Source organism: Xylocopa sonorina, chromosome 4, assembly GCF_050948175.1.
Source record: "Xylocopa sonorina isolate GNS202 chromosome 4, iyXylSono1_principal, whole genome shotgun sequence".
NCBI classification, from domain to species: Eukaryota; Metazoa; Arthropoda; class Insecta; order Hymenoptera; family Apidae; genus Xylocopa; species Xylocopa sonorina.
The window spans coordinates 10,572,086-10,594,589 of record NC_135196.1 but is presented as its reverse complement, the minus strand read 5'-3'; the positions used below and the strand labels follow the sequence as shown (position 1 = coordinate 10,594,589).

The 22,504-nt window shown below is 41.6% G+C and overlaps 1 protein-coding gene across 3 annotated transcripts in view; it reads left to right on the top strand.

Annotated features, from left to right (window-relative positions):
• Alpha-catr (alpha-catenin related) overlaps window positions 1-22,504 on the top strand; it is a 44,371-nt gene that overhangs the window by 6,086 nt on the left and 15,781 nt on the right. For 2 of the 3 annotated variants that reach the window (XM_076894265.1, XM_076894263.1), the window contains exon 2: window positions 14,530-14,719. In XM_076894265.1, the coding sequence (XP_076750380.1) occupies window positions 14,530-14,719 (190 nt within the window). Of the gene's footprint in view, window positions 1-6,800; window positions 6,946-14,529; window positions 14,720-22,504 lie in introns of those variants that run through there. The other variant, XM_076894264.1, reaches the window with a different exon arrangement.

Sequence of the window (22,504 nt, the reverse complement as noted above, 5' to 3'; positions counted from 1 at the left end):
AAATTTTGGTCGATACTATATTCCCATGCAAAACTTTTGCATCTGATTTCGTTAAAAAATTGTTGTATCTCCGTAAGACTCGATGTTTTAAGTATTCTGTCTAGAAAATTTGTCGCAGCCTCTCGGGATCTGTGTTTGCGATGTGTTTATCGATCCACTGAAGTTTTTTAAGATAACCTTACTTCAAGAGAATCAGATTCTCGTCTTATCTTCTACTTCCATTTTCAACTGTGCCTCTGTTCTCTTATAAAAACTGAAGCGAAAGAAAGCATTCGCGTCTCGTTTTTACTTTGAAAAGTTTCGTCTAAACAGAGACGAATCCGGACTCGCGACATTAAAATCTCCTCCAGCTCTCTGTCGCGATAAAAGACTCTTGACGATTCGTGACCGTTTAACAATTAATTTAAAAGCCGTGCACCGCTGTTCGCCGAGCACAGTAATCCATTAATAACATCGAAAATTTCAATCCCACATCCGTACCACCGCAAAGCGTCCATTTCATTTTTACCGTTCGCCTGACACGATAAATCGCTCGTATCGATGGCCGTTCTTCTGGAATAAATTGTTGGCTGCATTTTCTACCATTTCAAACGACTGGCGCATTGAGATGTTTATGTATGATCTCGAAATGCAAATAGAAAAACAGACGTACATGCGCAGCCAGAAATGTGAAAAACATCTCGTCTTCCAGTGCCAACTGAAACGAGCACATACATTGTTGGTCTTTATAATTACGTAAGAGAAAATTGATCCAGAGATAGGGCTCGTAACGAAGCAGTCGCACGGTTCCTCTCGTTAATCGACCGTTCAACATTGGGCAGCGCAAAAAGGAAAACCGTTCGCGTTTCTTCTGTTTGATAACTCTTAGGTGAGCACCACTAGGACGGCATAAGCTCCGAGTGATGCTCGATATTCGAGGTTCGTCCGACGGTATTCACGAGTCATCGCTTCCAAGGGATCATAAATATGGGAGGCAAATTTCTCGAACGTCGCATTGAATTTTGCATTTCCCTTGATTCTTCGAAGCCTTGACCCTCGTCCTTTGGACCGCAGCTCGGTCGTGGGAACAAAATTCTTCCTCGTTCTGGTTCCTCAATTATACTTGGCAGCGGAATATTTTAATAGCACTCTGTGTCACGGTAGACAGAGCGGACGGGAATTGCAAAAAGAAAATAAAGGAGAACGTAAAAGAACATTTACGATTCGCAGTGTGGGCCGTGCGGGCGGTAAGAATTCCTTTTAGAATGCGCGCGATGAGGAGTAATATTTTTCTAATGAAATATCCGCGCCCCGGCTCTCTCACGGATTTTATCCCCTATTCTATTTCCACTGGGGAGTTCTCCATTAGCTATTACGTCGAGTAAAATATTTGACGTATCTCGTAACGTTCCACGATGTAACAATAATAATGCAAATGTTATTCGACGATAACTGAGAAGGCACACATCGGGGTGATATCGTTTCGCATTACGACAGCCTCCAGAAGGGTGCGCGTCATTGTTTCTCGACGTTCTCGAAATCCCCGTCGCGAGAATAAAATCAGAGCCCAACTGCCGAGGGTGGAGACGACGAGTCGAGGGATGTAGTTACCGCTTTTTAACGCTAGAAACTAGAACGAACAAGAAATCAGACCGACTACACGCCAGATCATAATTTATCACTCAACGGATTGTACGATATATGTTCTAGGCTCTCATCTTCGACAGAAGAAACAATTGAGTTCGTAGGTATAATGGGTTCTTCTATGGTAAGTCTTTAGTGGACAATGCTCCGACGATACGTAATCGCTACCTTTACATGTGGTGTAACACTATTAGAATTACCTAGATGATTAGCGGTATTCGAATGGTGTTGTTATTGTATGACTAGAACGAGAGAATGTAGGTGTACGCGTGCGTGTGTCTAAGAGGAAGGAATAGACAGCCTAACTGAATATTTCTTTCCACGCTTTCGCAGATACTGTTGCGTTACCATAGATCGATGTAATTAGAGGCGACTAAGGACCAAGTACAATTTGTTACGCTGACATAGATCATTAGATAATGTTGTCTGTCGATTGTTGTTTGTGATTTAGAAGACACACGAGAGGAGAGAAGGGAGTACGTATCGCCTCGTTTGTTTCATGCACTATATTTGCCGAGATATTTTTCTTTCTTTTATTTTTCATTTCGTTTTTGTTTGTTGAAATTGCTATTTTCTTCCTTTCCTTTTACGAACGAAGCATGATTTCACTATGCAGTTCGGCTCACTGTGCTGGTACGTTGTTTTACATTAGAGATAGAGAAGTTTTACATCTCCGGTCGTTACATCCGTCGAAAGAGCTGCGCCCCGCTTCTCTCGAGAACAAATTTCATCGGCGCTCCTTTGTGGAACGAAGAAACTTTTAAACATTGCCACCTTCCTTTTGTCCTCCCCAAAATTGGGATCGGACGGAACGTAATTGAAAACGTGTCGGTGACACTTGGAAATGGTGGAAAAATATTTAGAAATAATAGTGGGATTGTATTAAAAAGTTTTCAATTTACTTTCCTATTATAGTTTCTCAATTTTTCCTCGGTGATGAACCGCTTGCGTCACCGCGAGTACAGTTTTCGAAGGAAACTATAACAGTGAAAACTGACATTAGAAGAACGTCGTCCCGTCGATTGCTATCATTCAGATTACGTTAGTATTATTTCCGTAACCACTTCAATCTTTCCCTTATTTCCGTTTCGCTGTCGTGTCGTTTCATCGAAATCGTAAGATCAGATCAAAGAAGAAGTAGAATTCCACTAAGGCTACGCGGTACTCGAACATCATCGTCACGGATTATCGTACGATCTCCAGCGTCTATTTTCTTGTCGTGGGAGAATTTCATTATAAAAATTGACCCTCTTCTGGAGCAAGAAAGGCTCTTTTCAACGAAGCTTCTTTTTATCACGACTTCCGTAGAAATTAGTAAACGAACTGCACCGGGTTAAAACACGGATGGTAAACAATCAATGTTTCGGAAAGAATTAAATTAAGTACTTTCGCGTGAACAAATGTTTCACGAACAAACGAGTTAAAGAAGTACATGGGTTAAGATATACGTTATTCGCCAATAATCTTAAATATTGATAAAACGTTGTTTCTGATCGTTTTAAAACTAGTCTTTCGTGTGTGAAATGAAATTAATTTCTCTCTTAACGACAGAGAAAATATATCGTACATCCACATGCTGACAGTAAAACGTTCCCATGGGAGTGTTTTCTTACTTTTCACGTGCATCGCGTAAGGAAAAGTCGTTCGAACTATAAGGCTACGCCGGATATGTACAAAAGTCACGTTTTCTGCTCCACGTTGTCTTTTCACAAATGGTGCACCTTTTGTTCGTTTTAGTGTTGAGCTTTTCTTTACTTTTAACAATTTCTTCGCTCGCGTTCGTTCTTCTCCGCTTTTCCTCCCTTTACTGGTTCGCCTGTATGGAACCTATTCTTTCTTTTATCAATATGGTCGAAGGAATATCGTAGAAACGATAGAAAATGTCTGTATGCGAACAGAGAATATCGGAGGGTTGCAAAAACTGTGGACGATCCTCTGTTGCTGACTACTGGACCCGTGTCTGGCCATGTATCATCCATTTCTACTGAACTGGTTGAATAGAATTTTCAAATGCATTTACTAGAGAAAGTTTTTCACCCATTACTTTTTTATTGAGATTTTATCGTCAGTAACGAGGTTTTGTATCTTTTTTCTTTTAGAAATATTGATAGTTAAAATAATTATGAATCGTACGCATATAAAGAATAATCTAACCAATGCATATATGCATTTTTACTACTCAACGAAAGAAGACTATATATAAGATTTAGACTGTTATATTTAACTTTCGTTTCGTTTATTTTCTTGGTATTTTATTCCGATAAAATTTCGTAGTCAGAATCCAAGTAGAAACATTATTTGAAGTACAAGTTATTTAATCAAGCAATGACTGCACAATTCCCTCGGTGGATTTCACATCATTTATTTGCGTAATTTTCTCAGCTATTTCCATTCCTCACTCGTGAAATGTTATCTCTTCTGTGTTGTATTTGCCGTTCGCTTTACGATAACTAGTCTTAATGCAAATATGATTTATTGATATCAAAGTAATTCCAATCTCACAGCTTCTAAAATTCTGATGCACCAAGGATTTCAAACCATTGGATACTTGCTAACAATTCCAGATATTAAACACATATTTCAATCTTGCATCAATTTTTATATCAGCATTCACAGCACTCCTGGATGTTTTCGCATAGTGAAATATGCACGTAGACGCGAGCCAAAAGTATTTCCGCGATTTTACAGATGAGACATTCACGTAAAATGCCTTCGATAAATCGATAATTGAACATTTTCGACAGTTTTTTTATAGAACCTGTAGAAATTCCACCTCATACGTACAACCACAAGCTATAAGCATATGACGATGATACTTTTAAATAATTAACAGTGTCCTCTTGTGCGATTTCGTTGTACGTTCATGAAACACGCACAACTATAAATCCGCCTCGACAGAAAGAATTAAAAGTAGGTCGAATCGGCGGTGAAATTTCGATCAGATCGAAACAAGGGGGCGAGAATAACGGCAACGAAAACGGCTATTGTCGGCAGAAGAATCACGAATCACGAGACCAGCGGTGCAGCTCTCCTGTCCTCTCCTCGCCGGCAGTCCACGTCCAAGAAACTCCCGCGCTTTTTCGCCCGAGTCAGCAGAGAAAAAAAAGAACCCAAGAATTCCCTAGAACAAGCGAGAGCCACCATGGAAATGCTGAAAAGCGTACGTCTGCCGTGGAGGGCCGAGGGTGGCGGTAGCGCGAGGATTGGAAAACGGAAGAGCGGGACCGTTAGGAAGTGACGTAGGAGAGGGTTAGAGCGGCGGAGAACGGAGGAACCGAAGGAACAGTGAAAATTACGATTTCGCGGGCGAAAGTACGGGCCTGCCGGCGTATTGATTGTCGGTTGGTGGAGAGAGTCAGCGCGCCTGTGCTCCGACGTTTCACGCAGAGACCACGGTAGAAAGGGAGAGAGAGGAGAGGCGGGGGCGTACGGGAGGGTGGAGAAAGATCGAGTGAGGGTGAGAGGGAACGAAAGGAGGGAGAGACACCCTCGGTCCCGTGGTCCTGCTGCCACCGTGTCGGTTTCGAGTTCAGTCTTCCCCTAGGCACCCGACAGGCCGGTACCTGTTTCTCGAAGCGACACGCGCTCTGTCGTCCTCGCAATACACTCACAGATACCACACATATACAGACACAGACGTGCACGCGCACAGAGACACACCAGCCACATGCGTGCACGCGACATATCCGTAGTCGCGTTCTCTGCACGTATGAATCGACACAGGCACGCCAGCGTCCAGCTCGCCGTACATCGGTGTATCTGTATGTATGACGTATAAAAAAAGGCGAACTTACACGGTAGAGAAAGATACAGAGAAGAAGATATACGTACGGGAGCGCACACGTACAAAACACAGCCCCTCCATCATCACCCCCCGCGCACAGGCACCCACATGTCTACTCACACTGTGTACATGAATACGGGAGAGAACGAGCCGCACACACGCAACGAGTGGTCATCATTCTTATCATCTTCGTCGCCAACTCTGTTCCCACCTTCTTGCGCGTCGTCCGCATCTTCCATCGCCGCCCCGTGCGCTTCTACCACGCGGCGCAATCACAGAAGGAAACGAGCAAGGCCGGACTTTACGTCGTAAACCGAACGCATTTACCCAGTTGGCATCGCGGAACTGTGCGTGACAGAGAGACGAGGATTATCGTTAAGAAGGAAGACAACCTCCAGTGCCTGTCCCCTTGCCGCGGAACGAATCCGCTGGTTTCATCGAATACCGATCGTCCGAGGACGATACGATATTTTATGCTGGCTCGTTCACGATTCAACGGACAGCGCTTCGAGATTACTCGGAACATCGTATTGGGATCGGCAGGAGCTGATGACGTCTGGTGATATCGTCAACTTCATCGTCCCATCTTCATTACAGTGTTGCACGGAACGGTACCTTTCCGTTGTTTGCCAGAATCGACTAAGTCACGGTGAGCAGAGTGCAGAGAGCGAAGAAAATTAGCGGTGGGATTGTTAGCCTGATCTGTGCGCGGGTCATACACCCTGTTCGAAAGGCGACGACGAACATTAAGAACGTAAAAAAAGAACGAGATCGAGTTCATTTTCACCACTATTCAACGGAGTAACAAGACCTGAGCCTGTGGCAGCAGCCTAAAACAGTGATCTTCCTGCAAATGTACATACATATATTCGCAAACATCTATTTTTGCTCCCGTTTCGATTCGGAATCGGGCCTATTGTTAGAGGGAGAGAACGAACGAGAGATTAATGATAGTAATTAATAAGACCAGAACAGAGAGAGAGCACACTTGTTAACGAACGACATCACCTGCACCGAGAGAGATTAAATATTTCTTTATACATATACGTATATGTATATGTATCCATACGCACGTACATACATACATACATACGTATATCCGTACACACACACCTGTATATGAAAAGCACATAAAACTTAACGATGTTGACGATTCATAGTATATTTTGATCATACCGAACAAGTGAAGGAGGGAGTGCGAGAATTAGAGAACAATAGAAGAAAGGAGGGATTAAGGGTAGAGCAACCCAGACAAATCGACAGGCACAATAATAAACCAAGTTCATATAGATATATATAGAGAAAGATATATAGACAGATAAAGAGATCTATATATAGAGAGAGAGAGAGAAAGAAGGTGAGAGAGAGAGGAAAAGGGAGATAAACGTAGATATTAAACGCCTAATAGTAAGAGAAACGAAGGGGAGGCCGCGGTCACCGTTTAAGTCTATTTATCACTTATAATTATCTACATGCCTGCCGCATTCTATCGACGTGACAGAAGCATGTACGACTGTGACATGATCCCCGATCGTCAGGTAAGTTTAATGACACTATCGTATTTTAATTCGAACATTTCACATCGACGCGCACGTTACTTTCTTCCTCGTCGAGAGAGATAAAGATTAAATCAGTAACGTTTTGAGAATGATTTTTCTCGAGTGAAACAGTCATCATGAAGTATCATACTTCCTCTAACAACTTTATTTTAGGACTGGAAACAAAAATTTGTTATCCCTTTTACGAACACAATTGCCGTTTAACTTTGTTTTTTCTATTAAGTTTGATCAATGTCTGCCACAGAGTAGACAAGCATACAATCCAATAAGCCTCTAAAAGTTCGAAATTGCGTTACTCAACTGGGCAGCAACACTCTTACAATTTTTAACTCTATTGTGTAATGGGAAGACAATTACAAAGAAAGTTAACCAACATTTTAAAATAACCGCCCTCGTAGTGACGATAAATATATTCCTTTGTGTTTTTCCAAGTTATTTTATTTCAAAATAGAAAGAAAATTCTAACTAAGAAAATTCTTCGTTAACCGCTCGTGTGTGTATCTATGATACTCTTTCTTTTCTAACATAGTTGAGATAATATTAAGCTGAAATCACCAACAAATGCAACGAACTATGATAAATGTGAAAATATGATCGTGGTTACGTTTACACAAAAAACGAGAAAGCAAATTGAAATTGTAGAACGGCTTTGAAACTATCGGATAGGTGAAAACATTTCCTCGATAAATTCTCGCTAAATCCCTGATATAGGCCACGAGTAAAGTGGATTGTTACACCTAAATACAACGATTGTTGTAAGGTATAATAGAAAAATGAATGTTCTCTTTTGCAAACGTTGTTTTTCATCGTTACCTGCCACAGCATGAAAACTAGAACCAATACTAAAACACTAGACTATTCACACGAAGATGTTTTGTCTGTTAAACGATATTTATTATACATAAAATATAAGAAAAAAAGTGGATGAGATTCAGCTCGAGATGCAAATCCAAAACAGAGGCATCGTTTCTGAAAATCTTGAACTAAAATCTGAAAATCTTAACCCAGTAAACCTTTGCTCGTTTTCTACTTCGCCTCGACGAAATATTCCGTCTAAAATGGAAATCTGACTTCCACTTCATCGTAATTTCCGCTCAATTTTCGTACTTAATATCCAGCCGCGTCGCTTTCCCCTCGTTTAAAATCGTACCTGTCGAATTGTCGCATCTTACTTGCTGAAATATTTCTTCTCCTTTCCCAGAATATCATCGACACAATCTCAGTAGGAAATATTATTCGTTAACATCGCTATCTACAGCGTATTTAATTAATATTTATTCAACAACGCTATGAAAAATATTCTGTGAATTCTGAAAACCGTCTCGAGGTCGTAGATTAGTAAACCGCCCTCTTGATTCAACCCTGAAATCCCCTCGCTTTTAGGGAGAATTCCCAGCGGAGGTAACCGCCCTTTCTCCGCCATTCTGTGTCTTTTCTCCTTAAGAAGAGGCCTCTGTTGGCAAGCGAATTTCGTGCGAAACCTCCGTTAAAGCCCCGCTTATTAGTTCGTTAGCCGATATCAAACACGCGACAAATCACGATCGAATGAACTATTCGAATAACTGGAGCCCCCGTCTGAGAACCCCAAAAATGTTCAATTAAAATGTCAGACGTAAGCGGACAGCCTCGTGCCATCCGTGCATCAGGCTCTATTATAAAGTAATTCGATCGCACGCGCAAATAATAACGTCATTGCCACGATTGTTCACGCGTGATACGGCGGGGAAAGCCTTCGGTTGTCGATCGATAAATTCCTAGCGGGCGCTGCAACATTAACACCCCGCGATTTTGGTAGTCACACCTTTTCGGATGAACTGTCACGAGTTAACGATCACATCGTACGCGATACGATTTCATCGGCGGCATCGATTTCAGTCATTATAGCGGCGAATCGTCTTCCGTGGCATATCTACGGAATCACCTGAATCCAATCATGGATAAACGGATTTCGCTAACCCTGCACACGGTGTATCTTTGTTTACATAGCAGTATCGTAAACGGGAGCATGATGGGAAATCGTCATCCTTGTAGGGTACGGCTGTGTCCAGTTTTACACGGCCAAAGAATCCATCATCGCGGCGTTCGCGGACGCGAAATTAGGCCAGCCTGAATTTCGAGGGAATTTTAATTAACAGATAATCTTCCGCCCCGGAGATTTTCGGGGTATTAACTCGAACGTGAATAATGCCTCCTTAAATTAATCCCCTCGAGTGAAAAATATGGGTGCGATAGTAATATTTACGTGTTACACTTTTTCGGAAGAAAGGAGTACCGCGTATTGAATAAAAGATACAGAATATGTAGTTAAATCGTCCGTGCGATCGAAAAGTCCAGCGGAACGATTTTATGTAGGTGGTGTTAGCTGAAGTATCCCTTCGTACAATATGCATGAAGTTTTTGTGAGACGATTACATCTCGGTAGACAGAATTCATGTTTGATATTGAATTATTGCTATATGTTGTAGATAGATGTGTACATGGTGTAAACGTTACGTATAAATTGTTCTGGTTTAACAAGCGTAGCGTGCTAGCTAGCCAATGTTCACTCTAATACGTTAAACGATTTTATCAAGATTCAGTGTAAACGCAGACATTGTTGTCATTAATTAGTTACACTTTAGTGCAGTTTACCTCTTACCTACAAACGTTTCTACGTAAAGTGGAAATTACCGCGTGCAATTCTGGTTGTCCACCTTGATTCGGTTTATCGATGTTCGATTACTGTTCGGTTAACTGAGGCGTTAAATTTCACATCGAAGTATGATAATCATTGTTCGATTAAGTAAATGAAATTATTTAATTTGTTTGAGAAGAAAAGAAAAATGAATGATATTCGCGTCGAATTCCTTGTTAAGCAAATTACTAAATAAAATCTAAGATTGGACGTTGATCTATTTGCAAAGGCAAATAGATCCGTCGCATCATTTAGATAGCCTGAAAGTAAGCTATTCGTTATCCGAAAGCAGAAAACCGATTGAATTATTGTCAATTCAATTAACAGATGCGATGAAACGAATTAAATCTTGAACGTACACTGTTGTCTCTACATTGAACATTTATTGGTCTACCATTTCAGCTCTTGTAATACGCTGGCAGTAATTTTTACAGCGTAAAAAGAATAGGAAATAAAAGCATGCATGAATATTGTACGATATTACCGATCATAATTCGTCGTTAATAAAATTCATAGAACCTGTTCAACGGACGAAGAACCGTACTTAAAAAAATAAGGAACACATGCTTCAGAGTGTTTGCTTACATGTGGCCTCTCACTTTGAGAGAGTGCGCCCGTAATTAGCACCGAATTGAATATTCACGACTTTTTCCAACTAACCGTCAGGACAAGATCCGTCGTTCCACGATAAATGAAAGCGGTTCCACATAGCCACTGTTGGTGGTATCGTTTCAAACAGCGTGCCATATCCTCCCTAACTTCCGCCTCCTCAACAACTGTTGCCAGCTATTTGATTAATCGTGCACGCGCATACTTGAAATTTCCTACGCTTACGTTCTTCTTTCTTTCTCATCGTATCGCTTCTCCTACGTCGATGTGTGACCTGATAAATTGCGAAAATTCAGAATCGATGAAGGTGTTATAAAAACGTTGAGGTATATAAATTTCACTGTAAAATATCGATTCGCATCGCAATTTCACTTGTTGCCACAAAATTCTCGAGAACCGCCCGAAGTACTTTCATTCGAATTTCCAAAACGATCCACTTCAACCTCGTTACTTATAAATTAAATCGATACACATCTGCGAACATTAATTAGCCATTATTGTCTGCGTTTATATTCGCTTATTATACAGAATTACTGGATTTCGATAAACGTCTGTGTACCACGCAATAGGCATTAATTAACACGTACCGCGTGTACTAATTTCGGTACGACTCTACGAGCGGCAAGATATTTCGCCAAGAAGAGGGTGAAACTAAAAGGTCGTGGGCGGAGAAAAACGTGGCCGACCACGTCGACGAAAATGGTAAAACTCGCGAGAAGGGCCGGGCGCGAATAACGCGTCAAAAGCAAGAGGAAAATTAATTGGCACGGAGGAGCCTTGAAAACCTGCGCTCGCAAAAGGAATTCTCGAGCTAAGAAAACTCGGTTAATTCGAGAAATTGCCTCGTCAGATAGGGAAGTGAACCGAGAGGAGTTCGAGTTTTGATGTCACGTTTTGCATAATTTGTGCCTTTCCACTTCCACCGTTCAGCGTTCGGGTCTAATTTCTCCTATCACGGGGGATGTTTTACTGTTGTTCGGCTTAAATTCGGATTAACACGCGGGGAACCTATTATTAATGGTGTCAGCGTGGTCGCTGATACACAAAGAGGTCGCACTAATAAATTTCACCGGTTCGCGTGTGTCGCGATATCATGATATAAAACGTGATGGTAGAAATTGAGGAAAATACCGTGTAGTATCGTGGTATATCTAAATAAAACGAATACAAGTTCCCTAAATTTTCATAAAAAATACCACACGACACGACACACTTTTTGAATGAAAATTCAGACTGTTTCGTGCTTTGATACATTACATCGCGTTCCATCAATAGCGCAGTTATTTATCGAAGAGCCACCTGAAATTTATGACCAACGAAATAAACTACGCGCAGTCTGCGTAATGCCGCGCGTAATAACTTTCACGCCGCAAGACGGGTGAACTTATGCGAGGAATTTGTTCTGTCTAGTGTCGTAGAACGTGTAGCCCTCGCATATTGAACTAATGAATTTACGAGCTCCTCTCCGAGGGCGCGAGCTTACGGGGCGAACTTCTCATCGCGGTGTCAGACGCCGTGCAAGATTAAAACTTATCGATGGCCTGATGTTTCCGGGGCAAAAGTTTATTGGCAGCATTTACTCTGACATCTATATGCGTCCGGAAGTATGATGTATGAAATTCTAGAAAATTCTCGTCTGGGGGGACATTATTTTCCTATCCGTACATCGATTCTTCACATTTTCCTTTTACGATCTTTCCATCAGGGTTGACAGTGATCGAGGTGTATAATACATCGTGGTAAACATGCAAGGATAAACGAAAATGTACCAACATATTCTTCTAATATTAAAAACGATTAAGATCCGAAAATTCTAGGATTTTTTAATTGTCGTCGCATGGTGGCTTCGAATTTAATATTTAGAATTTATTAAATATTTGAATACTGCTACGGTGTGCGCTACCAATATCTCTGTTTGAGCTTCGACTATCACAAAACCACTTTTTCATGCATTCCGCATATCACGTACTGCCACGCTATGATTAAACGAAAGGAATTTTATTACACGAGTAATTTCCTATCGATATTTCCAAGAGCGAAAAACGTGAATTTCACCGTTGAAATACAGAGTAGAGTAATTTCGACGGGGATGAAAAAGTCCCACGACCATCCTCCGGAAGACGTCCCGCGTTTATCATACCTTTTAATACTCCGTTTGGAAAACATTTCCCAGTAGACATCTTCACGATTGCATCGGGGACACCTATCGCGCGCAGAAAAAGGGGCAACGATCGAGATAAGAGGAATCCAAAACTCGTCGCTGCGCCAGAGATGTCCTTTGTCCTTTCCTGATTCCGCTCGGCAGCAATTGCAGGGGAGCATCTGTCGCGGTGGGTTGTTTACGTCGAAGTTAAACGCGACGCTAGATGGAAACGAGCTGCCTCTGATTCCCGGCTGAAAAATCTCAGTCAACAGTCGTCATTGTTTGGCCAGCTGCACAATTTTTTCCCCCCTTTCCACCCGCGGCGATATTAAAATTTTCCACATGCTCGACAGATAGAGAGACAAGTACCGAGTGGAAGTGGAAAGAAAAAAAGAGAAAAGAAACGCGGCTGCTGCGATACTCGTCGCACACACCGTCGCGTAACTCGGTTGCACTTGTCTCGACACGCGACATTCGACAATAGCTGAAACGCACACCCCGTAAACCGAAACGTACCTGTAAAGATCGTATCGGTAGTCGTGTTCGTATAACCGCCCACGTGTGCACCCTGCGACAGCGCTCGTGTGTTTATTCGATTGTACGCATTCACGTTGTGAAACAATACCTCTGGCCCCGCCTCTTTCCCGATATTTCTTCCCCTTGCCATTTTTTTTTTCTCCCTGTCGATGCGTTTCTTCCACCCCCTTTCTTCCCCTGCCACTGCCACCCCCGAACTTCTACCTCGCATGCAAATTGCACACAGTCTTTCCTCTATTCCGTTCGCTTTTCCTTTCTTTTGACCACCCTCATCTCTCCGATCCTTCGTCTCATTTCATTACCTATACCTACACCCACCCCTAGAACCATGCGTACGCGAGCACCATCTATCCACACATCCCCGAGCATTCGTTAACCCGTCCCAGTTCTCGTTTCTTCTTTCACGGTTCCCATCATCGTGCCTATTTCGTTCCGTTAGCTTTTTTTCTCCGCATAATTTCCTCCATTTTCCGCCCTCGTGCGTTTCGCCATCGCGCCATTTCGTTTCTTGCCCCCACGGATCTGCTCGCGACGACTTGATCTTTCCTCAACCTGGCAACCGCCTCCGCTTCTTTCCGCCGGTTTTTCCCGTCGTTTCTCCATCTGTCCTTGCGTTCGTCGTTTAAAGGGGACGCTGCGACTAAATGTATTGTATAAATGTATAGAATATGAACCGCGCGGGGGTTGGTCTCCCTCCGTAGTGCCTGCAGCTACGGGCCAGCTAACGGGGTTACCGTCGCGGTGGTTTCTTGAATGCGCGCTCGCCATTTACGTGTAGGATACGGAGATGCTGCGAAGAAAGGAGATCTGTCTGGTCGTTAGCCAGCAGACAAAACAATCCGAGCGTGGATGCTTTCCATTACGTGGGAAGCAGAGCTTTACGCGCGCACTCTACCCGCGCTTGTTTTCCAGATTAACGGAGGCTGAGATGCAACATTAATTAGAATCCCTCGGTTAGCAATAAGCCTCGCTTTTCAGTCTCGCTGCGTTCCGTGCTGTTCTGTTTTCTGAATTTTCTCATTGATCGATGATGTTCGATGACTTCGTGAATTGTACGCAACAGTTGAAGCATACGTGTCTACGCTGTTGATACTTAAAAATTAGGAATCGTTACCTTAGGAGATTTCATGTCTTCTCGTATAAAGATTTTAATGATATCGGTTTATTAAAAAATAAAATACGATGAAATATCGTGCAGGTTTTTTTTATCGTACACCCTCGTTCGTACTTGATGAAGTTCCATATGAAGCACCACGAAATGATCGATAAATCCTTCTTGATACGAAATTAATTGCAAATCTCGTTCGTTTCCCTTGAAATATATCGGCCTTCGTGTGTGATATATGATTCTATACATTCTACTCGTAGAAATTCAACCAATTTACCGAAGTTAATTCGCATGACTAGCTGCATTTTAAACGGCCGTTTCATTTACAGTTACTATAGAACGTTGACCTACAATTCGCCACGTACCACCACTGCTTCTCGTAAAGCGTTGAATCCGACTTTAATAACTTTCCCGACGTACCACTTGATTTAGTTTCCTTGGAAAAATATTCACTTCTCGCCATTTTGCAATTAATACTCCCTTCTGTTTCAGATCTCCACGTTAGTATCGCACAGAGAACGTCCGCTATGTTCGGACAGAAGTATCCGTGCCGTTGCCAGGGTCGGGCAAGCCGTGAATCTGGCGGTCGAGAGGTTCGTCACTGTTGGCGAGACCATCGCGGATGGCAATCCGGAAATCAGGGAGGACATGTACCAGGCATGCAAGAGGGCAAGAGATGCTGGTAAGTCATTGTTTCATACTGCGAGTGATTGCTAAGGTAGCTCGATAGATTGACAAATCCATTATCTAATCGTCAGCCATTACACTATCTTATTGTCAGATTACACCGTCAAACGTATCAAACTATATTATGCGTTATTTCTCCTGATGACGCATAAATGGACTCGTAAATGGATTCTAACAAAAACCGCTATTAGAAATCCCTAACAGTGGTAATCACTTCTCAAATAATTCTAGATTCTCTCTTTTTCACTGCTATTGTTTTTCCCTGCCTGATGCAATGAGAAGCATAAAGAAGAAACAATGTTTTAGCTACTGTCCTGGACGAGGAAAATTTCGAAAAAATGTTCGCGTCAGTCCCGAGTGGAGGTTTCATAAACGAAGGTTTTACTTTGCGAAGGAATACGCCTGGCATAAAATATTTTCGCGACTGTACACTTAGTAGTCGGTCACTCAGGGATCGTCATCAAAACTTGTTAGGGAAATAGAGGAGTTTCTAAAAAGCCGTGCGAAGGTTTTAAAGCCGCTCGAAGATATAAAGACGTTTGTCACGAGTTGTCGCTTCTGAAAGCTGAAAGGGTATCTCTCAGCAGGCATTCATGCTCGTCCTGACGTTCAGAGAGATGTAGTCATTGTACTTCCAACAAGTTTTACTGTAGCTTGACTTCGCTTTGCTCTCTTGACAGTTAGGAGTTGGTATCAATACGCGCAGCAGTTCTGGTCGGAAATAAAATCTCTGATAAAACCTTGCTTGTCGACAAAATTTCTCGTTCCAACGAGCCATTTACCTCTGAATTACTTTTACGACGTGGTCGCAACACTTATGGCCTTATAACTTTATTGCGTTCGTGTTATTGCCTTCGTCAACGATTGAAACAGTATCTCTCCTCCATTTCGTTAAAATCAAGTTCCCGATTCCTGTGAGGTATATGTAATTATATAAAAAAAAGTATAATTTTTATCCAACAAATGACGCGAAACCAATTTACGGCACAAACATAGTTAAATCTGACTGGAAATATATGACTGGATAGCAGTAATGAGAGAAAAGTAATTAAAATTGAAGCTTGCGTGAAATTAAAAGCCAGAACGAGCATACACGAAGAAAATTATAATTCAAAAGCAAACACTTACTACAAATTTAACAGGATTTTGAACATTATTAAACATATACAATCTTTAATGCAATATCTCGTATTCACAATTATTAAAATTATCGAATATACGTGTACATGAATAATGCGCAGCACTTGAAACTAATTAGAACGAATGTGATATTCCCAAACTTAGCTTAACTTAAACTATATCTTAGCTAAGTATACGATTTACAATCCAATTGAAAATTTCAAAGTCCTGAAAAGGACTTGGAAAATTTCGACTGAATTGCAAACGCCTTAAAACTACGCACGTAGTCCTTAGCATGATATCGTTTTCGAGAAATTAATTAATCTCTGGAAAACGTTACCAAGGGCCCAGGTCCACCCCGTGGAGGTGACTACGCAGGGACCCATCCCTATTTCCCTAATCCCATCCACCCTCCATTACATCTATGTGTTCTCGGTACAGAAGGTACCGAGGACTGACTCTACTTGCAAATTTCAAACCGGAATCCACAATACATTCTCCAAAATCTAACATAGATTCTAGAGATTGCAGTATGGATTTTACGAAAGGGATGACGAGGAATGCCACTATCTTATCAGAAGTGAAACTTGTAAAGTGACTCTACTAACACTTTAGAATAATTCAAGTGTTTCGCAAAAGGGAATACGATACGATAAGCTAAATTCTACTTCTTTATTGAATTATAAATGAATACTAAGAAAATTAAACTCAAATTGAGAAATGAAACTAAGTTGAAGATGAAATAGACAGAATTCGCGACGCGACCGAAACGAACAAGTACCAATAAACCTGCGTCACATTCTCGCGAGAGCATTCTACCCGATGGTTCAGCACTAGCCATTAGGCGAACCATACCCGACGCGAATCGCGAACAAGTTACGTGTCACGTCTTACGTCGAAACAATTGATACCACGCTCTCCCCAATGGTGAATGCGGGTACCATCAAGAATTCAGCGAGGCTTAGCAGTAGGACGCATTGCCCACCGACGAGAACGAACTTCGTAGACCGCCCCAAGTCGTCTTACAGCAGGTCCGAAGACCCCAGCGACACGGGGTAGGAGCTACTCGGAACGAACCGCGATGAGCGCGTCCAATGTGCTAAGCCTATACCCAAGTCGAGTACCCAACGGGCGTACCAATCGACAAGGGCTGCGAAAACTCAATGGGCTCCGAAAACCACATCAGTTTGATTGAGTATCGACTATTTCGCTGCGTGACGACAGAAGACGAAATCTCGAGCGGATAGAAAAAAGAAGAAATACGTGAAGCGGTTTCACGCAGCAGAAAATAAGAATGCTCAAGGGAGTGTGTAACGCATTTTCATCGGTACTGACTAAACGCGAACCGATTTATAAGAGAACAATTTGTTCTACTTTGATAGACGAGCGGTAACGGATTGGGGAAGTGGCTGTTTTTCACTTCGGATAAGAAAATGTATTCCTTTACAATTTTATTAGGAAGGTGAAGAAAGGAATAGGGGAATTACATACATGTACAACAAGTAAAACAAAGAAAAAATCAATAATTAAAATCCCTCGGCGATCCAGCGGCGATCCAACGGCGATCCATCGGCGTTCCAGCGGCGATCCAACGGCGAGAACCTAAACTTAACTTAACTTATACTATAACTTAACTAATAATACAATTTGCAATCCGATTGAAAGTTTCAAAGTCCTGAAAAGGACTTGGAAAGTGTCAAATGCATTGCTAATGACTCAACGCTAGAACCACCCGCGATAAAAGTATGAATTGGAGAAAATTCTTAATAGTAAATGCACAAAATGATGGTCAAATCTACAGAATAAAAGTGATTTTGATCGATTTGGTGATTCTAGCGTTAAATCTACAATTATACTTATATCTACGTGCGTAGTCCTTAGCTTGATATCGTTTTCGAGAGACCGGTCTTTCGAAGACGTTACCAAGGGTCCAGGTCCACCCCGTGGAGGTGACTACGCAGGGACCCATCCCTATTTCCCTAGTCCCATCCACCCTCCATTACATTCAGGTGTTCTCGGTACAGAAGGTACCGAGGACTGACTCTACTTCTGAATTTCAAACAACCGGGATCCATAATACATTCTCTTTACATAGATTTTAGAGATTGCAGTATGGACTTTACGATAGGGATATTAAGGAAAGGATATTAGGAAATTACAAAAATATACAATATTATACATAAAAATACATAAAAATATATAAAAATATTAATAATTAACATCCCTCGGCGCTCCAGCGGCGATCCAACGGCGATCCATCGGCGCTCCATCGGCGATCCAACGGCGAAAACCTAAACCTAACTTAACTTAGACTCTAGCTCAACTAATTATACAAGTTACAATTCAGTACAAAGTTTACGCACTAACTCAACGTTAGAACTACCCGCAAAAAAGTATTTTAATTTCATGCGAACAAAGTAAAATGATAATTACGCGAAAAAGTAAAAATACTCGAAAGGGAAAGCAAAGAATAGAAAATAAAAAGTGAGAAGAAAATTTAAGTTAATGGAATATTATAGAAAATTGTAAAAATTAATGTGTAAGGTCTATATAAGACAATCAGTTTAAATGCTTTGGTGGTTCTAATATTGAATTTACATCAGTACTTAAGTCTACGCGCGTAGTCCTTAGCTTGATATCGTTTTCGTGAGCGCAATCTCTCGAAAACGTTACCAAGGGCCCAGGTCCACCCCGTGGAGGTGACTACGCAGGGACCCATCCCTATTTCCCTAATCCCATCCACCCTTCCATTACATCTGTGTGTTCTTGGTACAGAAGGTACCAAGGACTGACTCTACTTTAATCATTTAAACGAACCGAAATCCATAATACATTCTCTTCACATAGATTTTAGAGATTGCAGTATGGACTTTTGCGAAAGGGATGACTAGAAATGCCACTGTCTTACCCAAAGTGAAAACTCTAAAATGACTCTACTCACGTTTTGGAAAAATTCAAGTGTCTCGCAAAAGGGTCTACGATACGATACACTAAATTCTCTAATTTTATTACAAGAAAAATTGATATGAATCTTAGTAAAAATGGAAACAAAATTAAGTTAAACTAAAGTTAATCAAAGAAAGTAACTGAACAAAATTCGCGGCGCGACCGAAACGAACAAGTACCAATAAACCTGCGTCACATATCCACGAGAGCATTCTACCCGATGGTTCGACACTAGTCACTAGGCGAACCGTACCCGACGCGAATCGCGAACAAGTTCTGCCACGTCTTACGTTGAAACAATCGAAACCACGCTCTCCCCAATGGTGAATGCGGGTACCATCAAGAATTCAGCGAGGCTTAGCAGTAGGACGCATTGCCCATCGACGAGAACGAACTTCGCAGACCGCCCCAAGTCGTCTTACAGCAGGTCCGAAGACCCCAGCGACACGGGGTAGGAGCTACTCGGAACGAACCGCGATGAGCGCGTCCAATGTGCTAAGCCTATACCCAAGTCGAGTACCCAACGGGCGTACCAATCGACAAGGGCTGCGAAAACTCAATGGGCTCCGAAAACCACATCAGTTTGATTGAGTCTCGTCTGTTTCACTGCGTGGCGATGGAAGACGGAACCTCGAACGAAGAAAGAAAAAAGAAAACTACGTGAGGCGATCTCACGCAGCAGAAAATAAGAATGCTCAAGGGAGTAGGCAACGCATTTTCATTGATATAGACTAAACGCGAACCGATTTATAAGAGAACAATTATGTTCTGTATTAATGAACGGACGGTAATGGGTGGTAAAAGTGGCTGTTTCTCACTTTGGATAAGATAATGTATTCCTTTACAATTTTATTGGAAAGGTGAAGAAAGGAATAGGGGAATTACATACATGTACAACAAGTAAAACAAGTAAAAAAATCAATAAATAAAATCCCTCGGCGATCCAGCGGCGATCCAACGGCGATCCATCGGCGCTCCATCGGCGATCCAACGGCGAAAACCTAAACTTAACTTAACTTAAACTCTAGCTTAAGTAACTATACAGTTTACAATCCAGTACAAAATTTACAATTAACTCAACGTTAGAACTACCCGCAATAAAAGTATTTTAATCTCATGCGAACAAAGTAAAATGATAGATATGCGAGAAAGTAAAAATACTCGAAAGGGAAAGTAAAGAATAGAAAATAAAAAGTGGGAATAAAATTTAAGTTGATGTAATATTATAGAAAATTATTAAAATTAATGTATAAGCTCTATATAAAACAATCAGTTCAAATGCTTTGATAGTTGTAACGTTGAATTTACATCAGTACTTAAATCTACGTGCGTAGCCCTTAGCATGATATCGTTTTCGAGAGGGCAATCTCTCGAAAACGTTACCAAGGACCCAGGCCCACCCCGTGGAGGTGACTACGCAGGGACCCATCCCTTGTTCACTTACCAATCGGTAGGCAAAAGTTGCTGTCATCATCGTCTACAGCCGTCCACTTCCGTCCACTACCGTCCACCAGTGTCTACCAGTGTCTACCAGTGTCTACCAGTGTCTACCAGTGTCTACCAGTGTCCACTACCATCCACCAGTGTCCACCAGTGTCCATCAGTGTCCATCAGTGTCCATCAGTGTCCATCAGTGGCCACCAGTATCCATCAGTGTCCATCAGTGGCCATCAGTAGCCATCAGTGTCCATCAGTGGCCATCAGTGGCCACCAGTGTCCATCAGTGTCCACCAGTGTCCACCAGTGTCCACCAGTGTCCATCAGTGTCCACTGCCGTCCATCATTATCCACTATCTTTGGTTCCTCCACCGCCGTCCACCGTCGTCAACTGTCATCCACAATCATCCACCAGTGTCCATTATCCTTGGCTCGTCCACATTTTGCCATCAGCAGTGACCATCCCTCATCCTCACCATGACCTTCTCGCCTCGGCGTCCAAACGGCCAAAAGACTCTTGTCTGGCTCGCAGTGCTTTTATACATCCCTTCCCACTACCATCAACCTCCCACTCTCCTGAAGGTTGCGAATTACCAAAATCAATTTTCCTATTATAGTAGCACGTAATTTATTAATTTTTATATTTTTATTATAAATTTATGCTCTTTGCTACTTATTACAGTAGTATACATCATTTTTTATATATTTTTTACTAATTAGACCTACTTTTGTACTAAGGTAATAAGGTAATTTCCAATTACCTTACTACCACAATTATCTAATATTACCTAATTTCCACCCACAATTATCTAATATTACCCAATTACCTAATTTCCACTATTATCGAGTATTTTCTCTAAGGGTGGAACACCCTTCCAAAAAATATGTACCTCGTATCTGTCTGTTCACTATGGATTATAATATTCGTCCATTGAAAATGAATGTTATACTGCGTACAAAGAATATGACACAGAAATTGATGACGAGACGACTTGTCTATGTAAAATTGGAGCAGGGCTCATAAACTGAAACTGTCGTATTCTTCGTTGGACCTTGAATAATCGTGTTTAACACCGCCATGTACATAACTCCTGAGTAAGTCGAGAAACGTATTTTTACGACGCGAGGTCGCATTTCCAGAGCGAATGCCAAAAAATATCTCGAATAAGAAGAGTGGGTATGCGATGACCCATATTCCATGATTCTTAAAAGAGTTTTCGCTATCTCGACTACAAGACTTTAGAAACCTTGAGAAATATTTTACTCATGGAAAATGGGTGGAAAACAACCAACTAAAAATTGCTGAGAGCGTCCCTTTTTCTGGTTAATCGTTTTTTCTTCTTCCGCCGTATTTAATCGCAAAAGAAAAGTTCTTAAAAAAGACGAGTGAACGAAAAAATGACAAGTTTCATTCAATCTTCGTTACACTCGGTTTTTGTAAAACCGTAAAAGGTTTACCATTGTATCAGAGTTGTTTCACGCCGATAGGCAAATATTTGATCTCTTTCGCCTCGTGCTAAAAAGCCACTAATGTGTAACATTACACGCTTGACTTGGTGTAAGGGCGAGCTACCCCTGTAGTGGGAATAACTCGGTCGTATTTAACGTAGGTCTCTCTTATGTCACAGCTAGTCGAGATTTACTCTGATATTTCTACTTGCAGTTTTCTGCAGTACATAATTCCCTTTCGAAATTAGAACTTCTAGATAATCAAATTTAGGTAACTCATCGAATCTTATACGTCGATAAATTAATCAAATAATAGTACGATTAATTTATTTAATTTATGAAACATAAAACGTTCGATTTACTCGAAGGAGACGTTCACATTGAACGGACAGATTGCAGATAATCCAAGTCTTACGAACCGTACAAACAGAGAAATAATCGTTGGTAATATTTTATCGTTCACTTGTATACTGACCATCAGATAGGCAATAATAGTATCTCCAAACGATCGCTCGTATCTGCGCACAGTCTGTCTTCTGTCAAGATATGGTGTTTCAACTATTACACCCCAGCTTGAACCGGTCTTTAAGAATGATATCGTGCAACGTTCCTCGTTTTTCATCGAAATCCAAACGATCGTTTCGAGCCAGCCGAGAGTTTCGTGTTCTCTTACAATACCTAATAGTTTATTCCATGCAAGGAGATTTCGTATGAAATGCAACGGTGCTGGAGCGCACCTGCCGTGCGATAACCCGCTCAAGCCTTTCCAGATAAAGAGATTTGCGTGGTTGCAGGTCACCGACCTCATCGAGAGCCTAGGCTGCGTCTG